The sequence below is a fragment of the Filicampus tigris genome, chromosome 13 (assembly GCF_054856515.1).
Source record: "Filicampus tigris isolate MCC_2025a chromosome 13, RoL_Ftig_1.0, whole genome shotgun sequence".
Taxonomy (NCBI): domain Eukaryota; kingdom Metazoa; phylum Chordata; class Actinopteri; order Syngnathiformes; family Syngnathidae; genus Filicampus; species Filicampus tigris.
Genome location: NC_141229.1, coordinates 9,734,655 through 9,755,505, shown reverse-complemented (window position 1 = coordinate 9,755,505; position 20,851 = coordinate 9,734,655). Strand labels below are relative to the sequence as shown.

At 43.8% G+C, this 20,851-nt stretch overlaps 1 protein-coding gene across 1 annotated transcript in view; it reads right to left on the bottom strand.

Annotated features, from left to right (window-relative positions):
- mnat1 (MNAT1 component of CDK activating kinase) overlaps positions 1-20,851 on the bottom strand; it is a 38,171-nt gene that overhangs the window by 311 nt on the left and 17,009 nt on the right. Inside the window, exon 7 of the mRNA XM_086048725.1 lies at positions 13,239-13,360. Within this exon, the coding sequence (XP_085904851.1) occupies positions 13,239-13,360 (122 nt within the window). The remainder of the gene's footprint in view (positions 1-13,238; positions 13,361-20,851) is intronic.

Sequence of the window (20,851 nt, the reverse complement as noted above, 5' to 3'; positions counted from 1 at the left end):
AGTGACGTCATGGAGGTATTTTGTAAATAATGACGCCGTCTGACAGCCTGAGTGCTGCTTTCAAGAGCAGAGAAACTTGAGTGCAAGTTTATCCGTCATTGAGTCCACACTTGGGGTTATTTTTTCTAGCCCTTTTTGCTCCTCTGATGAGATCGACGCAGACACACGTAAGCCGTACGTTAACACTGAGAACACCTTGTGCCCCGAAAGCCTCTGCAACACGGCGCTATTAAAGTATTAGAGGTGTCTCTCTTTTATTTTAAGTGCTTACAGATGTATCCTGCCAGAGTCACTCAGGTTTTAAGCAACGCTCAAAGTCAGTGATTATTTTCACACAGCCATTCAAAAAAAAAAAAGTTCACACAATGTGCTCACCATCAGTTCACTTGTCTTGAAGGGACAGAGCTACAAAAGAAAGTCACACTAACAACTAAGGGTACATTAAAATCACCCCGTTTTTCTTTGAAAGTTTGGCAAACTAATATCCTTCGTCAGCATATACCGCAAATATAACAAAACGGCAGCGTTACCCAACCTTTGATATGAGGCACATTTCCAAAAATGTCAGCACACCGTCAAAAATAAATTATACAGCAGACGGAAATGATGATACACAGATTACATGCACCATCTTGAGATGAACAGAACAGATGAACAAAGATACGTTATTTAAACTAGTGCATAAATAATTTTTAAGTGAAACTGAATCATTTCCTGTGGCATACCTGATGCAGAGTTGCAGGGTTGTAAATGACTACTGTATTAACAGGTGGGCATTTTACTAAAGTTTGCCGGTCCGTCATAAAGAATATGTTCTATACAGGCCTACCGGTCTAAACATGGCATTCTAATTAATAGTGCGTTTGTGGAATATGAGAAATCCACCCGTTTTTAACTAGCTCAGAGGGTGGCCATTTTGTCACTTCTGTCGACTCAAGATGACATCGAAGTTGCTCATGGCTCAAATAACGACCAATCATGGTTCACCTGTTTTTTGAAGATACTCATACACATATGGCTCACCTGTTTTCTGAAGGTACTCATATATATATATATCCTAATAGATGCCTAGGTAAATAACCGCTCCTGGCCACTCTGGCCACTATATGACGAAACAGGTATTGTGTAAATGAAAAACAAAATGGAGCCTTGTATTGAAGTGAAACATGCACACCCCACCACACACACGCGCATACACACACGCCTTGAGCCCTCATTGGAGTGAGTGTCTCTCCTGTGAGTGCAAAAAAACTTCAAAGTCAGACAGGAATCAAGAGCACAGATGGCTCTCTGAATTCTGTAGCCATTCAAGCTGCTTTACCCAGTAATCCAACACCTGTGTGATGTAGGTGTCTATGTATGAGAAAGTACGCACCAAATAGATCGTAGGTTGATGTCAGCTCTACTTGGCGCATTCATGCAAGCACAGAAGTACACTTAAGTATCTTTGCTCGCATGTAGACACGCAAATATTTAGTCACACGGCGTGACCTTGTCAAGGCCCGCAACCGTGAGCGGAAAGTGAGACGAAGAGCAGCGAGGGGACGTCAATGCGTAGAAAGACCACTCATCGGCCACTAGAGAAACAACACAAGTTCAAAAGAGGAGGGCCGGTGATTAATAATAACTTCATTAGCTGCGAGCTGCTGTAGTCTGTCCTTCAGAGCACTTGAGGGAGGTCTTCTCAGATGGCTTCCTGCATCCGATGAGTGCTGCCTATTGATTATATTGTGCCGGGCCGTTTTAATGGTGAAAAAAGTGGGCTATTTACAGCCGGGCTAAGTCTGCTCTTCCTGCTAATCTAATCCCCAAGCTACTCATGTGGTCATTCCTTCCAAGAAAGCTGAGAGCTCTGTGTAACTTTATACCGGCCTGCCCCTAAGGAGAGAGCAAGAGAGCAGAAAGGGAACATGAAGGCAGCGGGGGGGGGGGGGGGGGGGGGGGGGGGGATGATGATGAGGGTGTGCAGTCGGTATATGTGAGTGTGTGAGAGAGAAGGTTTGGGAAGTGGAGGAAGGGGTGTGGGGTGGGGTGGGGTGGGGTTGGGGAGCACGAGTTAAAATCACCTTTGGGTATCATCATGACAAAGCCTCTTCTCTTAAACCAACCCCATTGGCCTCTGCTCACCCCTTCCACCCCACGTTAGTTCAGTTCTGCTCCATTAAGTCAGCGGCTCTATCTCTCAGTGAGCTCCAAGTGCGTGCACACAAACCGGCACTACATGTTCACGCTGCCTGCCTGGCCAATGGTGAGCAGGGTTGGGACCTGGCATACAGTAACATGGGAAATAGTAGCCCAGATACAGTGCAACACGTAAAACACAGAAACAGTTCCCAAGGAAGAAGCATAATCGGCACGATCCAGCGGCAACACACAAACTGGTTGTGTGTTGAAAATCACGCAACATGAACTACTTGCACAAAATGAAACGGGCAGCATACGCTTTAAGCTACGGTGCCCACAGCTACAATTTCAAGTGTGTGCCCACATGCCCCCCCCCCCCCCCCCCCCCCCCTCAGCAGCCAATCGGCTCACCAGCCCACTCCATCCCCCGATTCTCCCTGAAGACCGGACTTGCCTTTTGTTCACAGGGCCCTGAAACCCAAGCCGTTTCGCTCCGTAACATCTTTCACTCTCTCAGCCCCACTGGAGCATTAGCTGCAACTTGATATGAGTCTTTTCAAAGCCTCATATTATTGTGTAAATATGGGTCACTTTGGACTGCTCCATTATGTCGCTTCGGGGGGGGGGGGACGTGGCGAGTGCAGGTGATGAAGACAGCGTAATGACACAGTGGGACAGTGTGCGTGCCAAACTGCAATCAAAACCACAAAACATGCCTGGGGTTTTCCACTTGCATGCACATTGACAGGAAGATTTGAGCCAGTTTTTTTTTCCCCCCAACCATCTCTTTCGCAATAAAACATTTAAGTGATTTATACATCTCTAGGCAGATGTTGCAGATTTATAACAACTAATTGCTAATCCCCTAATTAATACACATTCATATTATGAGCCTTTTTTTTTTTTTAACTCAGAAGTACTACTAAACTATTACCAAAACTTAATTTGAGCCGGAGAGGGTGAAAGCAAGTATCCACATTCAAATAACTAAAAACAATCTGCTACTTTTACGTAATTTCAATAGGCGTTGAGCCTTTTTTTCCCCCACTTTAGATCTGGACTCCCCGATACCGGAGCCTTCTATAACTAATAGTCAGAAATTTCCTTCATAGATTTCTTTAGTCCCACAGCCTGGAAAACACCACAGAGTCACATCACTCAGTTCAAATGAAAAGAAAAGTGGCGCTCTGTAGCAGCGGCTTGAGCATCATTTCCAGTTAAGAATGCACACGTCCTTGTTAGGTTTGGACCCACAATGCCGTGCAACCAAGGTGGCTTCGATCCTTGACTCAAAGAGCCACGAATCTGGAGGAGAAACAAACGATACCAGGCGTTGGGTCCCTTGTCTAGACCATTCAGATTGACTGGAATTGGATTAAGAAAGCTTGATGGAAAAGAAAAGAGGCAGCCCATATGTAATATGCTGCGCTGGTTATTTCAGCAGGCAGACACTTAATGAACACACAAACCACAGAGCAGACGCGCGCAGACGTCGACGCTATCAAAGCCACTTCCAACAAAATTACTCATTGTCAAAGCGCTGTTTGTTTGGCTGCAGCCTGTTACACACGACAGCATTCCCGTTTGCTTTAAAGCACGTTCAGTTTTTGTGATCGGGAGCCGCCGAATGAATGCAAAGTCCAACGTCCCGCCACCCCTTTCAACTTTTTAGCGGTGACCTGAGACTGGACCTCAGCTTGAGCACCTGTTGGCTTTTACAACGCCCTGACTGACCCACGGTCACCTTTTATTTTCATTACAAAGGATCAGAGGCGTTTTTGGTTGCCTTGCCTCATAATCAGCCTGATTCATGGCCCAAATCGGATGAGGCCACTTTGAAGCCGAAATGTTTTTTATAAAACAAATCAACAAAACTTGGTTGATTTCGGATGGCAGTGTTGATGTTTGTACAAGGAGCACAGCTGACAAACACGTGACACAGAGGGAGCGCCATGTTTGTCAAAGGCCAGTCATGAGTGTGCTGGATGACAACAACGGTGCCCGGAAGTCTTCCTTTAGCTCCGACTGTGGTTGAGGATTCCTGGCCTGGGAAGGATGAGGGCCAAAGAAAGTAAGGAAGGGAGGTGGGGGGTGGGGGGGGGAGTATTGCGCAGAGCCACACACCTGCCAGATGATTTGTCAGTATAGAGGGGTCAGCACTCAGCTGTCACCCCCTAATCACCCATCCTACCCCTTAAGTCTACCCCCGCCAAAGCCTACTCTCCAAAAACACCCCGTCCCCGCATTCCACTGGCAGCTCCGGTTTCACTCGCAGCACGGTTGCCCCAACTGCCCCCTCCTTTCCACCACTCTACCCCGAGAGAAAATGTACCCGTGTGGAAGATGCAGCACACTGAGCACATTGTGTGTACAGGCGGTGCGCTTGTGCCCCTGTGCGCGGGTTGCACAATTCGTGTTTGTCTAAGGGCGAAGTTGTTTCTTTTCCAGACGTATGGCAAATCCAGCAGAGCACATTATAGGAATTGGTTCGCCATGCTGTCCAGATACCCCCTGCAGACAAGGCAAACACTCTCACAGGTATACTATATCTGTCAACAGCAGCCTTTCAGCGCCACGGGTCAAAGGCCATCCTCTTTTCCAGTGAATCCAGCTTCCTCTGGGATGAGGCATCACGTGAGAAGGAGCCTCAACTATTAGCCTACCCACTGTCCGCCAGATTATCTCAACTTGTGAATGAGTTAAGGGGACTCGGTACCGTTACATCACCTCTTATCCATTATCAAGAGTCTTATCATCACCACTGACAAACCGAGGCTGCATCCCTGAAGGAGAAGTGGCGGAAGCGATCACTAACACTTAGTTAAGAGCAACATGTTTAGAGTGTTAACAGATGCTCTGCTTGATACTTGAAATTGACACCCACCTAATACATGGAGGGCGAGTGAGAATCTGTAAGTTGCCCTCAAGTCAGAAGCTTTCCTGATAACGGCTAAGCGCTTTTGTTGGTTTTTTTACAGACATTACCTACGATTAAGGTCGATTGTTTTGCATGTGTCTGAAGACGGCTTCACTTCCTGACCTATAGCTGCCACCTGTCACCGCTCATCCACGGACAGTGTCTTGGTCCTGCACATCCCCATTCTAACCTGATGGGGTCAGTAGAGGCTGGCTAACTAGGACAGACTTCATGCCAAAGTACAGCCGAGGTGTTTGGGGGGGGGCATCACACACCCTGTGTGCTACTTGATATAGAGCACATCTTTCTTTCTTCTCCATAGCTGCCACTTGATAACCCTGCGCCACCCTGAAAAGCTTCAAGGAAGGGGGGAGGGGGTGGGGGGGCGCCCAGTGGACCATGGAGGGAGAAGAATGACATGACATCAGTGTGTCGTCGCTAACCAAATGCAGCTGTAAACAATGGAGGGACATATGCTGTTCTGGGAATGGCTGCTAGCCCGAGGCACACCCACGTACACCAGCAAAGGTACCTTGACAGACGTAACATTCTGGGAATAGAGCACCTATACACAGATGAAGAATAGAGTTTTCCCGGGAGGAGGGGGGTATCAATTACAAATCACCTGAAGCACTGGGGGGCAGGCAAGGTGGATTTCAATAAGACAAGAAAGAGAAGAGAGACAGGCTTGTAGTAAGGGCAAAAAGACAAGAAAAAAGGGGACTCAAAATCCATACATCATATCGGTGATGCACTTCCTGCCTTTAGGTGTGAGTGGTAAGCTCCACATTTACACAAGTTTGTTTTCTTTCTCCGGCTCCTAAGAGGGGAAAATGAGGCCACTAATCACCCCAACATCGCCCGGCCCTTTGCCCTGAGGGTGAAGAGCAGGGAAGAGTTGCGTTGCGTTTGCATGAACACAAACCCAAAAGCACGTGCGTTACTTGCACAGTCAAACTGGAAAAGCATGCGACCTTCGAGTGAGCAGCTGCTTTCGCCAACCTCCACAAATACCATTGTGCTTCAAAACAGTCACGAGGCATCCCCTCCGCAGAGGATTGGCCTTGCTTGCATTGAAGCTGTGACGCCAATAAACCTGAAGTTCCCTTCATGCTGGAAATGGCTTGAATCGGCCGGCTTCATCTCAGAGGGAGACTGCTAGTCTGCAGAAGGTAAAACAACAACACTCAAAGTGGCGCTGCTGCAGATAGACCAGAAATGTATCTTTGTCACTTGTGTATTGCTCGCTACTTTTCAGAAATGACTCACAGGCAAGTAAAAAGGCTTCTCAACTACCACGCATACTTATTTAGGCTGGTACTCCGAGAGGATCAATATTTGCGCAGATCTATGGGAGGGGAAACAATAGTGATTTGGCCTCCACCAGCACTGTCTGTTAATGGTCTGTTTACCGAGACAGACAGGATAATGGCCTGGGTGGGGGTGGGTGCACAATTGGACGATGGCTGCACTCGGTATTGTTTTTTGATCTGGTTAGTAATGAAGAAAGTCCGCACCTACAGGACCACAGAGGCTGAGAATTTAAGATCGGCTGAAGTCATGTGATGGGCGGTAAGACATGGGCGCTTCGTTGACATGGACAACTTTGCAAGTCAAATGGCTGCCCTCCAGCCTATTGTTTGACAGCGCCTGCGATCTCGTTTGGCTATGCAAATTGAAAATCTGTGACCTCTGCGAGACTGAAGCCAGGTTTTTAGGCGAGAGCAATAGGAGCACTTAAATGATTGCTGGGTCTTGTAACTTAAGAAAGCAGCACATGTACTGAGAGTGGAGGACATATCAGATATCTGAGCAACCAAGTTCAACCTTAGGTCTTGAAGTAGTTGAGGGGGAAAAGCCCTTTTGTTATGCAAGACCCAAACAAACCAGTTTCCCATAAATAGTTTTTCTGGCAACAATGCTGACTTTTTATTGACCCAATAAGTACAAAATATGAGTCTTTAAATTATAGTAAGAGTAGATCAAAGACAGCTGCGCTCTGGGAGTTCATGTGGGGTCATTCCAACCGGCGCCGCAGCCTTCTGCTCATAACTTAAGCATCAAAGCTGTGTTTGTGCGAGAGAGTGCGACTGGGTGAGGCTCACAGTCTCTCCAAGGTGCCATCACTCTGGTCCTGTCACTCTCAGCACCCTCACGTCCACAGCGCTGCACCTCAGGTCCACTACTGTCAGCGACCCATGACCCCCCCCCCAGGTCCCTCCCCAATCACATCATCCCCTCCAGCTCCATCAGGCACATCAGATGGATGCGCACCCAGCAGAGATCAGAGAATTTGGTATACATGGGGAAACCATTCATGTCTAAGTTTAGAAATTACTCAGAATTTTGATCTAAAAAGAAAAACATCATGGCTGACTTGGACTTTTGTTCAAGAGTGAGAGGGAGAACCAACGGAAGAGGGGAAAAAAAAAGAATCAGAGCGGAATTTAGCAAGCGCAAAGAGACCTTCAAAAGCCCCTTCTGGCTGTTTTTTAGTAGTCATGCTAACTCCGAAAGCCACATCCACGGTACCTGAAAAGTTGTCTGCCCAAAACTGAGGGCATTGTGGACTACTCCCTCACAATATTAACACACACCTATCACTAAACACACAGACATTGTTGGGGATGCTGAAGCTAAAGACTACACACCGGAGGAGAGTATCACTCAAGAGACCCATTAACCCCTGGCTCACGACCAAAGCAGTGAGCGCAACATCCTTTAAGCACATGTTAAACTTTGCTAGTCAATGTGTGTGCAAGTGATTTATGCTTTACTTGTGTGTGCACGAACGTATGGTCATAACAGTGATGTTTATTATGTAAAATGGGGAATTTAGGAAGTCAACATACTCTGAAAATGACACTGATCTCACGCTTATTGCCCCCCCCAAAAAAATTTCTACGGTTAATTTTTCTTCTGATGCACTGAACGCACAGACAATCTATCACTCAAACGCCATTAGCAGACAATGTGAACCATTCAAATCACTTGAATCATATTTCTATGTGACTTCACATGGGTGGCCATTTGTTGCTAAGATGACTGGGCTAGTCACGTTCACTTGAAAAACTGGGGCAGAGGGAGCACTTGCCCTACACAGCTAAGCAAGGACGAGTGAAATCGGAGGGACAACCACTAACGTGATTAATTTAAAAATAGCACTATAACAATTAGGACACAAGTTTTTTTAATCCATCTATTCATTAGCCATCCACCTTCTTGTGAAAATGATGTATATTGACAAACTTATCCCGGTCAATTTGATTGAGGGGATTGGGCAAAAGGTAGACTACACCCTGGACTGGTTGCCAGTCAATTACAAGACAGCCATTCACACTCTCATTCATACCAACAGGGAGTAGGAACTGAATCCAAGCTAAATGCATGGAAGTCAGGTGAGTGAACCCCATACAGTCAATAGAACTAATTTTTGAGAAATTATTTCGATGTGTGGACAAAATGCACTTTTGGGCCATCTGAAGGTGGGCAATGGCCCGACACAGCACAGTTAATGGTCGAACCCTGACAATGGATGAATTGACCATCAAGTTTACGTATCGTGGATCGAGAAAATAAAATCCCTAAATTTAGTCCCAAACTTTTTGCACAACACTGGCTATCTGTTGAATCTTGTGGGACTGTTCCAGAGGACCAATGGGCATACTGAATCATTCAGGTACCATGACTGATGCTTGTTACAGGGCCCATCTCATTTTAACCCTCACTGACTGGCCTGTTTTGGTGGGAGAAAGTACACATAGGTTCACTTCCTCCTCTGGAGAGGTGCACCCCGAGGAGAAGAGCTCCAGACTAAACACTGTTCATTCAGCTGCTCGGCATCACCTCGAAACAAGCGGCAGATGCCTGACAAGCACTCCCAACAAAAAAAAACCTCACTTTTTCCACCAATTATGCAAAAGCAAGGCAAAGTGGGGGGAGGAGGCAAAACCTCTAAATATTATACATGCTGTCTTTTGGCAAGTGCATTGAGCAAATTCTGTCGGAGAAGGATGGGTAATTTCAGGGTGCTCAGAGCCAACACAAACAACTGTTCTGGCGAGGCCTCATTGTCAGCACTTGAGGTTTGAGTCAAATGTTTCAACGCTCTGTAGCCAATTTTGCTTTTCCCTACCCCCACCAGCCCATATGATTTGTCCTTGTCCAAGATCTCAGTCAGCCTTTCATCACCTACACAGCCGGAGCTTTCAAAAAGTGTTCTTGTGGAAAACAAAGTCAGACCCCAGATGACAATCTACACATGCAAGCCCAAACAAAAAGAAAAACGGGTTCTCTCACGGTCCTCTATGCTGCACATGAGATCAACATGAGACAAGACAGCCTCCTCCCACCATCACCATTCATGTTTCCAAGAGTGGTTATACTGTTGACAACGCTGTCGCAAAGATCACACTGCCTTCTCAAGACAAACACACAAACTACTTACCGTGTAAGATAAAAGTTCAAATGGTCAGTAAAATGGGAACATCAAATTGCCATCACTTCAAATGAATGGACTTTTGAGCATATCTTAATAAGTGAAGTACTAAAGCACAGGTGGGTGTCCTAGTGATGGGATAAACAAAGGAAAACATTCAGCATGTGCTACCTTTAAATATTGGTGCGGTAGATTATCAAAGGCTGATTTTTCTTTAGAAGTACCGTAAACAGAGATCTGCACAACAAAATGTGTCAAAAAAAAATCTGTCTTTACAAAGACAGTGCTCAGTTTTGTCTGACATTGTCAGAACGGTACTAATTTTACACTGTATGTATATTAATGTAGTTGTGTGCAGTGGTGTACAACTGCTTGTTTATAATATGACCCGCTCATGTGAATGAATAAAGTAACTCGGGAATTAGAAACAGGCTACCTGGTTGATGAGTGGTTAACGCATCTGCCTCAGGGTTCTGAGGTTTTATATACTATATGTATATGTATATATATACTATATGTATATGTATATATATATATATATATATATATATATATATATATATATTAGTGCTGTCAAATGATTGAAATATTTAATCGCGATTAATCGCATTTTTCATAGTTAACTCAATCGCACATTTTATTTATTGCAAAAAAAATCCCTTGATTTTTCTGTCCCATTATTTTCTTGAATTTTAATACCCTTAACATGAATAAGTGGATTGATTTTCTTATGCAAATACTTTATTAAAGAAAAAAGTCTACCCAAACATATAATTTTTCAAGAATATGCTCTATGCAAGCCCACTAGTTGAAACAAGGCATTCTGATAAATATTGCATTTGTGGAATAAGCGTTAATCCACCTGTTTTTAGCAATCACTGGGGGTGGCCATTTTGTCGTGTCTGTCGACTTAAAATGACATCACAGATGCTCAGGGCTCAGGTAACGACCAAACACAGATTAATATGGCCGACCCCTGAGATGGCGGGGCAGGGGGACTCAGCCGAGCAATTCATCCTCATCATCAATATTTTGAAGCAGATGCAACGCCTCCTCTACTCTAAAGCTTTTTTTAAAATATACATGTATAGATCATGGTGATCAGCAGCCGCTGGTTTCTATGGAAACCTTAATCACGCAATCAAAAAAATTGACGGCGTCAAAAGGGGGTTGTATTAACGCCGAGAGTAACGCGCTAAATTAACAGCCCTAATATATATATATATATATATATATATATATATATATATATATATATATATAATTGTCATTATGTTTTAATGTGAATGGTTATTTGTCTATACTTGATTAGCTAGTGACTAATACAGGTGGGATCCCACCTCTCGCCCAGAGTCAACTGGCTGGTGAACCTAATGAGGACAAGCACTGTAGAAAATAGATGGAATTGTTAATGCAAAACCTTTTTGACAATGTCTGAAATTTGAGAAATATTACTTCATAGGAGTAAAGAATTTTTGATACAGTACAGCCTTTGTATTGGACCTTCTTAGACCAGGACCATAAAAATGTGGGGAGAGAAGTTGAGAAGACATTTTTGGATGTCTGACCATGTAGTCTGTCTGGAATGAGAAGTAGCGCAGCCATGTGTTGACTGGATATCTGTACACGAGTCCACGTCTGGAGGCTGTGAAGCCACCGGGGAGGGTGTGTGCATGTGTGTGGATGTACGCCCGTCTCCCTTGACGCCTGCATCCAAGACAAATCACCACTGCTGCTGCTGTCACTGCGGGCCTTGACCAAGACAAACAGCCAAGTTTTAAAATAAGTACCTGCTGCCTCGCAGCCCTTCCAGCTCATCCACACTGAGGCACATCCATGCTGAAACATATTTCCCTTCACAGGTCACAGGACTGGAGCTGGCGTCCAACACTCCACACAGGGGACTCACTTTTCACCCCTTCAAACCTGTCTGCATTCTCTCCCGCACACACACGCGTATGTGAATATTTACCACACAGCACACCAGTTCCATTCTAGCCAAATTGCTGGGAGTGCAAAAACAGGGGTGACTCAATGAGTATACCAGGCAGGTTAGAGGGACAGAGGCTGAGTGCATGTGCAAGCTTTGACCATCAATATATATCTGAGCAAGCACGCACAAAACCTCTAACACACAGTCTCCTTCAAAAGTATTAGAACAGCAAGGTCAATTCAATTCCATTCCATTGTTTTTGCCGTATACCGAACACATTTGGGTTTCGGTTGAAAAGATGAAGGGGAAAACCTCAGAAGTCCAGCTTCCATGGTATTTACAGCTACATTCTTTGTATTATTATTAGTAGTAGTTTTGTCAACTCAGGACAGAGCACCTTTTCTTTGCAGCCACCAACTTTTCAAGTGAGCAAAAGTATTATAAGTGACATTATTAAATTACCTTAAAAGTGAATAACATTTCATATTTGATGGTATAAACCTTACTTGCAATAACTGCATCTAAAGTGCTCTGTCCTAAGTTGTTTAACACATCTAGATGTAAATACCATGAAATGACAGCCGGAATTCAGAACTTTTGTCTAATTTATCTTTTGAACTCAAAACAAATATCTTCAGTAGGCAACAAAAACCAAGGAATTGACCTTGCCTTTCCAATCTCTCTCTAGCTGAATATGCATACTACTCCAAAGTGTCAAAACTACTTCCTTGCTTTTGACTTGATGGAATATTGCATTTCGGGAGTTGTGGATCATCTGACCTCGCCAGCCTGGGTCATTGCATGAAACAAGAAATTTTTGTGTCTGTGCCCTTTCCAGCATCGGTCCACCTGGGCTGACGCACAGACGCGCACACACTCTCTCCATCTATAAACGATGCTATATGCTTCATCTACATATTGATTAGCTTTGCTGAAAGAAGCATGGCCTCAGCATTTCACTGAATACATAATGGAACAATGAACATATAACAGCTATTCTTTTTAGACTCTCCACTAATTCTTGAAACAGCGGGTTTCAGCTTAAGTAGTTGTGTTTCCAGGCAATTAAAGAAGTTGAACTTCATGATAGACCAAAATACAATACGCTGAAAGATCTCAGTCAAATGAAGGTTACTGTCAGGGTGAAGCAGTATTGAACATGGTCCACGTCCCCACCTCCCCCAAAATATGACCTTGTTTTGCTCCTGTCACCCAATAAAAACAGGCCGCTCTCACAATGTGGGAGGGTTTTAGTAGCAGACCCATTGCAGCGCAGACGGCTGGGCGCTGGAGCTGACTGATGAATGACTTGCATTTGGTGAGGACTGGACCAGTGGCGTCGTGGATTGATTGGCCCAAAGGGGGCTGTCGAGAGGGGGGGAGCACTTCCTGTGTGTGTTAATGGACGCTCCTGCAGAGGCACTGTGGCGGCTTGTGGGTTCGCTAATTTGCTTTCAGTCTCGCAGTTAATCAGAAAATAATCAGAAATGCTTCCCAAGGCTGGGCGATATGTTCAAAGGTGTATCACGATACAAGTATTTCATATCAGTCAATAGATACATATTGAATTGAAGATTTTTTTTTTTTTTTTTAACTCTTCAAAACACATTCACACGGATTTTCTATTTTTGCATATTTCACCACTCAATAGAAACAAAAATGTCAGTGTGGTGATTAAAGTCAATTCGCAAATCACAGACCTATACTAATTTCAGTTCATAATTGGGTAAGGATTTTCTTGTGTTTCACTATTATTTTTTTCTTTTAAAGCTTTGGCTGCTATTTAAAGGAACTGAAAACGTTTTGTGTGTTTAAATAATCTTTACCCGAGTCTTCCCAGCTGCTCCAGTTCCGGCACCGGTGGTCCAAAGGTTTCAATTTGGAGGGGCTTGTAGTGGTAAAGCGCTTCTTCTAACTTGGGTACAGCTTGGAGAGAAACCGTTTGACGCTGAAATAGAGGGGGGCGGGGGGGTTGTGGGTGAGTAGAAAAAGCAAGACAGTGAGAGAAAGACAAATAACCTTTAAGACAATAATCATCATTCGTAAGCAAAGGAAACTCTGTCACAATCACAATGACGTAAGAGAATAAAACTATTACAAAAAGGCTTACAGATAAAGTGCAACATCAACAAATTCCTGACAAACTGGTTTAGAAAAGCCCTTTGTAAGCCAACTTTAGCACTCTTTTTGATTTGATATTTTAAACACTCATTAAAGTTTGGCCAACTGAACATGAAAGAGCCCACATTGTAAATAAGGACTTTGGCTGAAATTCCCATGTTCTGTTTTGATTTACACCGTCCAAAAAAATATTCATTTCATTACGTTTTTATTATTGTTATTGTTATTATTATCATTGTGCTTGTAGTTTGCAGTTGTGCACAACCCCATTGCATCTGAGAGCCATCACTGTTCTCCGGCAAAGTGCCAGTGTGGTTCTACTTGCTTTGGGGCAGCCTTCAAAAAAGTATGACAGGGGAACTGCCAAAACCACACACACGCCACACTGAATACATTGGGAGGAATGGGACATGCTCACAAACAACAACCATGGAGGAGAATGAGGGTCTGCTGTATTTACTTCTCAGCACTTGACTATTGGCCATGGGATGGAGGCCGAAGGCAGCAAGAAGACCGGCTGCTGTAGCAAAATGGGGACTGTGGAGAGTCATAGCACAGCATCCACAGCACAGGCACAGCAACAGGGTAATCATTTGCATTAGGTTGAACGCTGCTTGAATTTGAATGATTCCAGTTCGGATTCTGGTTTTCTGTTTCAATCCCGGTTCAAATGATTTTCGATTCAGATTCTTTTAGGGGGCAGGGTCAAAAAAGTTTCCGTGGTTTAAATCACGGGTGTCCAAACTGCAGCCATCCGTTTTTAGCTGTCCACAGTGGAGACTAAAATGAAGATTTGACACGGTCCGTTTCGTTTGACTGCTTTGTACTACAGTTCTTACTTTCTACAATTAGTGGCAAGGCAGGAGAAGAGAAAAAGTTTGGTCTCATCTCTCATTTCCTTGTTTTCAACCAATCACACATCATTTAGTAAGCTGTGACACCATGGTCAGCTTTTGTGGAGATGTGACTCTGCTGCTGCCCAGTCTAGGGGTTGTTCATATTCTGGTAGGCTACAGGGCCAAAATTCAGAGAAATGATTGATGTTTTGCTTAATTACCTAGCTTTTTTTCTCTTAATATAAAGTTACTATATATAAAACCATCTCTCTCGTAGCTTTGCATAGCTTTACCTAAATTGATGGATTAGTTTTGTGCATGGGTCATCAACTCTTTTGAAACAGATAGTTACTTCTTGGGCACTAATTAATGAATGATAACATTGGCTCAAATTACCTTTAACAATGTTATTAGATGTTATTAATAGTTATTGATTCTTGATATTGAATTTCCCCGTTGGGGATTAATAAAGTCTATCTATCTATAGACATTGATTGTGTTAAGGATTTCACACAGTAATTAGGAAACAGGTAAATACCAATATAGCAATACTTGATTTCTATAAATCTTCACCAATGTTTACATTTTCAAATGATCACTTCTGCAACATTCCTAGAAAATCACAACGTTTCATCACTTGTGCCCTATTTTTTACAAAAGTCCTGCAGGCTCATGTGGTCATTGGGGACAACCTGGTGCCCATAGGCACCTTGTGGGTGACCCCTGGTTTAGTGTGTTAAAGAATTTAAAAATGTCAAAGTGGTGCTTGCTGCCTCCTTCAATTTTTAACTATAATACTACTCTCAAGGCCATTGCAGATTTGTTCGATTTGTCATTCTTCCATCATAAGGGGAATTTCCACATATTTAGACCCACTGTGTCAGCATGAAAGCAATCAGACTCAGAAGACAATCCGGGAATTATAACGAGGATGCCTAAACAAACGGGGAAAATTATAGGGAAACTCAAAAGGAACAGAAAGACAAAGGAAGATAAAAAGATGAGATTTAAGTGGGGGCAGAATAAACAAGAGAGCTCAGAGGGGAGTTAATGAAAAGCAAACTAAATGAGTAACATGTGTCTCCACAGCCAGCCACACACACGCTTCAGCCTATACACAAGTAAAGCCACCTAAGCTCTACTGGAAGTTACTAAAGCACCAAGGATGCACATTGAGACCGTGAATGCAGACAAACTGAGCCAAACACAACATGATTATTCTAAACAAACACATTTAATGTCTCTGGTTGTGGAAATCCATTCTAGTTAAGTCAACAACTGTTTAATGGCAGTAAACTATAACACTTATTTTTAATGGGACCTCAACTCCAACACTTTAAAGCTCATAAAATTCGGAGTTTGACCAATCATACCAATCATCTCATATTTGACATCCTCACATGCACATATTTGATTTTTTATGAGTCTTCAATATTTGGGCTACTGGCCAAGAATTACTATACATTGTGCTATGAACTGATTTACGGCATAATACAGATTTTCCATCCAGTTTTCAAAAACCCCAAGAATTGAAAGTTGACTTGATATCGTAGTAGAGTATACCAGTGCTAGAAAAGTACCGCAATACGTCACCGTCAAAATTGTATTTATCTTTGGGCTGGCCTCTGTGACACTTGCTCACTCAACGAGTCAGCCACAGCCCTCGTTCATTATCAGAGTTGCCAGATTGGGGACATTTAAGACACACGCGCACACACAAATTCTTTCCAAACAAAATCCACACTATATCAAAAAAATAGATTTTCACATGTAAACAGAATGACTTGTCAAGTCATGGAGTCCAAGCCAAAGTCAAGTTAAGTCTTTCATAAGTTTTTGCCAAGTGAGTCACAAATCATAAAATCGAGGACGAGTCGACTCAAGTACCCCACCTCTGGTATACTATGTACAATAACGGAGATTTATCTGATTATCAAATACACAAATGACTCTGGGTTGGCACTGAGTCATGAAACCGCTTGGCGAAGAAAAAAACAAAAAAAAAAAACAATCTCCTAGCCACACTTGAATGTAAATTAGCCACAATGTGTGTTCATTAGGAGTGGAGCTTTTTTTTTTAACACTGTCAACATGTCAAGGGCGGAGCCAGAAATTTTCCGCTGGGGCGGCCAGGGTGATAGAATGACTCGCTGAGGGGCGGCAAAAAGAAGCTCCGCCCGTGCTGCATGTGTGCCATTCGGTTTGTAGACACGTGCAACTCTTTTCTTCGCTCATTGCAAATGAGGTGAAGTGGGATTCATAATAATGCTGCGGTCGCTTACAAATTCTCCTCACCAATGCTCTTTTTTGATGGTTTTGTACTGATTCCGAGCCTGTTTATGCACTTGGTTCTGTGAACATTCGCTACGTCCCACAGGAACTTGGCAGAAGACGATGGCGACCACCACAGGATACCCTCTGAGAGCAGGACGACCAGCCTCTGTATCACTCCCAAGGCAAGATCTCTGGTGCATAAAACCGAATTCCAAATCATCTCTATTATTCCAACACACCAGAGTTCCAAATCGTCTGTGTTACGCACCAGAGATCCTGCATTGGAGAGATTACAACTCGCTGGAAATTGCCAAGGAGAAAAAAGACAGCTGCATCAAATTCATGGCTCTGTCTGGATATTTGTAAACAGAGGTCAGATTTTGGAAAGTTCAGTTCAGATTTTCCCGATATACTATATTACACACAATTACAAGTTTTCAACCGTTTCCCTCTTTAACCTTGGGGCGCTCAAGATCTCCAATTCTGTCCCATCATTCTTCCAACAGTGGCGCACCCGCCAAAGACTAAAGAAATACAGTCCTGCCAACTTAAAGGCCTAGATACACCATTCTGGCGTCGGAGGTCGTAAGCCGTCAGGAAGCGTCTGGTGGGCGTTTCAGCATGTTGAATCGGCGTCGTGAGTCCTGACATTCGGTCACTCTGATTGGCTGTTAGCTAGCCAATCAGCGCTCGGAGCACCAACGGGGAGGGACAAATGCGGATCAACAGTGAGCACGCCTTTGCTGCCTTAATCTTCTTACAAGTACAAGTACCCAAGTACAAGAGTGAGGGTTGACAATGTAAGCATTTCACGATACTGTGTCAAGAACGTGAGGGTTTACTTTGCGTGGGAGTTAATCGTGAGCGAAGAATATAGCCGAATGCATTGTTTACGTTTTTATAATCCGCCCCTGGCCAATAGCTTTCCGGTTGGATTTTTCTAACCATGAGAAATAGTGACTACCCCCACCGATGGTATGGAAGGGTATTACATCTCACGCATGCGCAGAAGGTACTTTAATGGTCAGCGTCGCTGTCTGTCATTGCGGTGTATTTTTCCTGCGTGACATGCCGACAGCCGGCCCGACGCCACAGGGGGTAAGCGTCGGTCACTGTTGGCCAACGTCGGATCGGTCTATCGGCCTTAAGGCCTAGCAACTTTCCCGCAAATTTGCACTCCTCCACTCTCTCATCCATGCTCCGTCAAATTTTCAACACTACTTAACTACAATGCAACAGTCGACACGATAGAATTAAACGCCGGGGAGGGAGCAAGAGGGGAGCAACCGAAGAAATGTCTACGTGTTAGAGAAGGATGGCGCAGACGCCCGCCGAGCAGTAAAGCAGATTCTCAAGTGACAGACAGAACAGCAAGCCTCCACTCTCGACACCTTTCTGTTGCATTCCTCTCTAAGGTTACCTTCAAACAGCCACACTGGTACTGCATAAAAAACCAATCTTAGCTTTATAGCTTTCTTGCTCTATATATTTGTGAATGAAGTGCAGTTAAATCTTTCTTGGAACAAATATCTGTTGGTAACGTATTCTGCAGGTTCTGGCTTATCAAAAACGATAAGTATTTGTCAAATACGTTTTTCAAATGTTGGGCTATAAGAGACGAGCAAGGCAGGAAGACCATAGGAATGCATCTCAACCGTTAAGCCTTTCTTACATGTACAAAGCAGGATATGTGAGTCAATTGATCCGACAGAATGATAAAGCAGACGCTCAAGGGACGTTTAATGAGGCAGGCACTCGTAAAACATGCCTAACTTCAAAGGGATGTGAGATCCGCCTTTCAAAGGACATGTCTTGTCTTCCTAAAGCATACATAAAAATCCGCGGCGCGCACTCTTACACATACGTGACTTAGAGACTAACCTTTTCACAACGATCACTGCAATTAGCGCAATGTTTGAGGCAGATGGCTGCCCCATGCTGTCTCTCACTTTCCTTCCTTCATTTGCTTCATGTACATACTCCGTAGCCTCCTCCAAGTGCCGTAAGATAACTTTGGTTGTGAGGTGACGCTAAATAGTGCCTCCCACCAATATATTGCAGTTCATCAATCGCAGCTGCCAGAAGACGAGGCAGAGAAGCTTCCCAACTAATCCCCACCAATAGTCCTCGTTCCCACAAAGCAGAGAGAATACAACGAGTCAACAACGCTCTTTGTTGGTCCATCCCAAGTCAGACTTTTCTGTTTGGCAACTGCGTGGGAACAATTTGAGGAAGGCCGCTCTTCCAGCATGTCTCCGATGTCTAGGTTTCGGTATCGGTAAGATTTTAACAACACTACTACTGCTTAACGATAATGCTTGTCAATCTGCTGCTTGAACAGTATTATTATAGTTTTTTTTTAACACCTGAACAAAAATACAATGATTAACATTGCTTTTTTTTAATATATAAATTTAACAAAAAAAAAAAAACAATAATTTACAGACAACGCAATGGTTTGAATAAGTCACTATTATACTGTTAAACGTATAAACAACTGTGTAGTGTAAAAGAACCGTTGAGCAAAAAGGCTGAAACATGCAGTTGAGCTGCAAAAAGCACTTCTGTGAGTGGAGATGCATATTTTCCATGTTTGTTAAAGCTTGCTTGTGTTTCCCCCTGACATTTTAATGATTGATTGCATTTGTGGCAACGTGCATTGAGCATCAACGTTGCAGCGGGCTCCCATGCCGGTGACAGTGCGGCTTCGAAGCTTGAGTAGGTGGGGCTCGGAAGGCGGAGGAGTCGCTACCGTTGCATAAATATCGAACAGTCACACACAACAAAATATCCGTATAAAACTATAGGGTTATATGGCACGACAGACTTTTTTTTTTTACATATCATATCGTAATATGATCACACAGCACTACACTAGCACAGGTGCATCTCGCGCACGACGGTGAAGTGGTACCCATCCCGACCTACAGTGTGTCCCTTGTGCCTTCGTGCACAAAGCAAGTTTGACAAGGGCATACTTTGGATGAGTTTGGTGTGGAAGAACCTGAGAGCCTTGCCCACAATCTCAGAATCTGATATTGGCAAATGTTCTTCTGGATGAATGGACAAAAATTCCCCACAAACACAGCCAACATCGCAGAAGAATGGTAGTTTCTCCAAGCCCTTCAGTCTTTGCACCGGGGTTGTGTTGTCAGGGCGGGCAGAGCCTCCCTGTCCACTACACACGCTAATTGCCGATGTAGGCAGTTTGCATGTGCACTCACAGATGCGATGTTGCTGTTTGTCGTTATATCGCCAATATGTGTTTCATTCCGATTTTGTATTGCTCATGCTGATGTGCAGCAGTCTGTCTAATGTATTCAATTAACGTGTGTGACAAAGTTAGCCTTTCTGATTGGCCAGAACAGCGACTGAGAGTGCATGCTTTCAAAGTACCTTGCCACTGCCACAGGTGGCAGTATTGAGCTCCATTGGCGCAATATGTATTCCCAACCTTTATTGGGCCAAGGTACATATTTTAAGTCCGAAAATTTTCACGGCCCACCACCAAACAAAAATATCACAAAAAGTGTATAGACTTGTCGATTACCGGTACATACTTTCTTCCATCTGGAATTTATGTGTTCTGTCTCCCACTATAAGTCACTGGCATAGATGGATGAACAAAGATACGTTACTTGTTATAAAAAATATACTCTTTCAGCCAATTAAGGGAAATTTGATCATTTGCCGCGGCCATGTGTATATTCTGATGCATTAAATTGGCTAAGAGACCGAGAATTGGATTTAAAAAAAAAAAAGAAACAGATGTATCCGCTCTCCCGGGTTTAAAGGTAGAAAGACGCAGCAGCGCTCCTGGCTCTAGTGGTAGAAACACGGTTATGCGCTCCCGTCCTTAATGGCTTAAGGACAAAATTGAAATAAAGGCTAACCTAATTTTGGTTCATATTTTTATATCCGACTATAGAGGAGTCAGTGCCTCACAAGTCATGAACCTCACCACGCGTCACTGCTTTGCAGGTGTGTCATATTTTTGTCCACAGAATGTACACACTACATAGAGCCTCTCCATTCATTCAAAATGACATGTGATCTTCAGGTAGCAAGTGTAAAAGCTGGTTTGCCCATGCCTTACACCTTTAAATATAACTTACTATATAACCAGAGGCAGCTGCCCCAGTGCAAAGCCCTTAAAGCTGTCAAGCCCTTTTTCTGCCGGGCTGGGCTTGCCTGAGACGCAGGCGAGG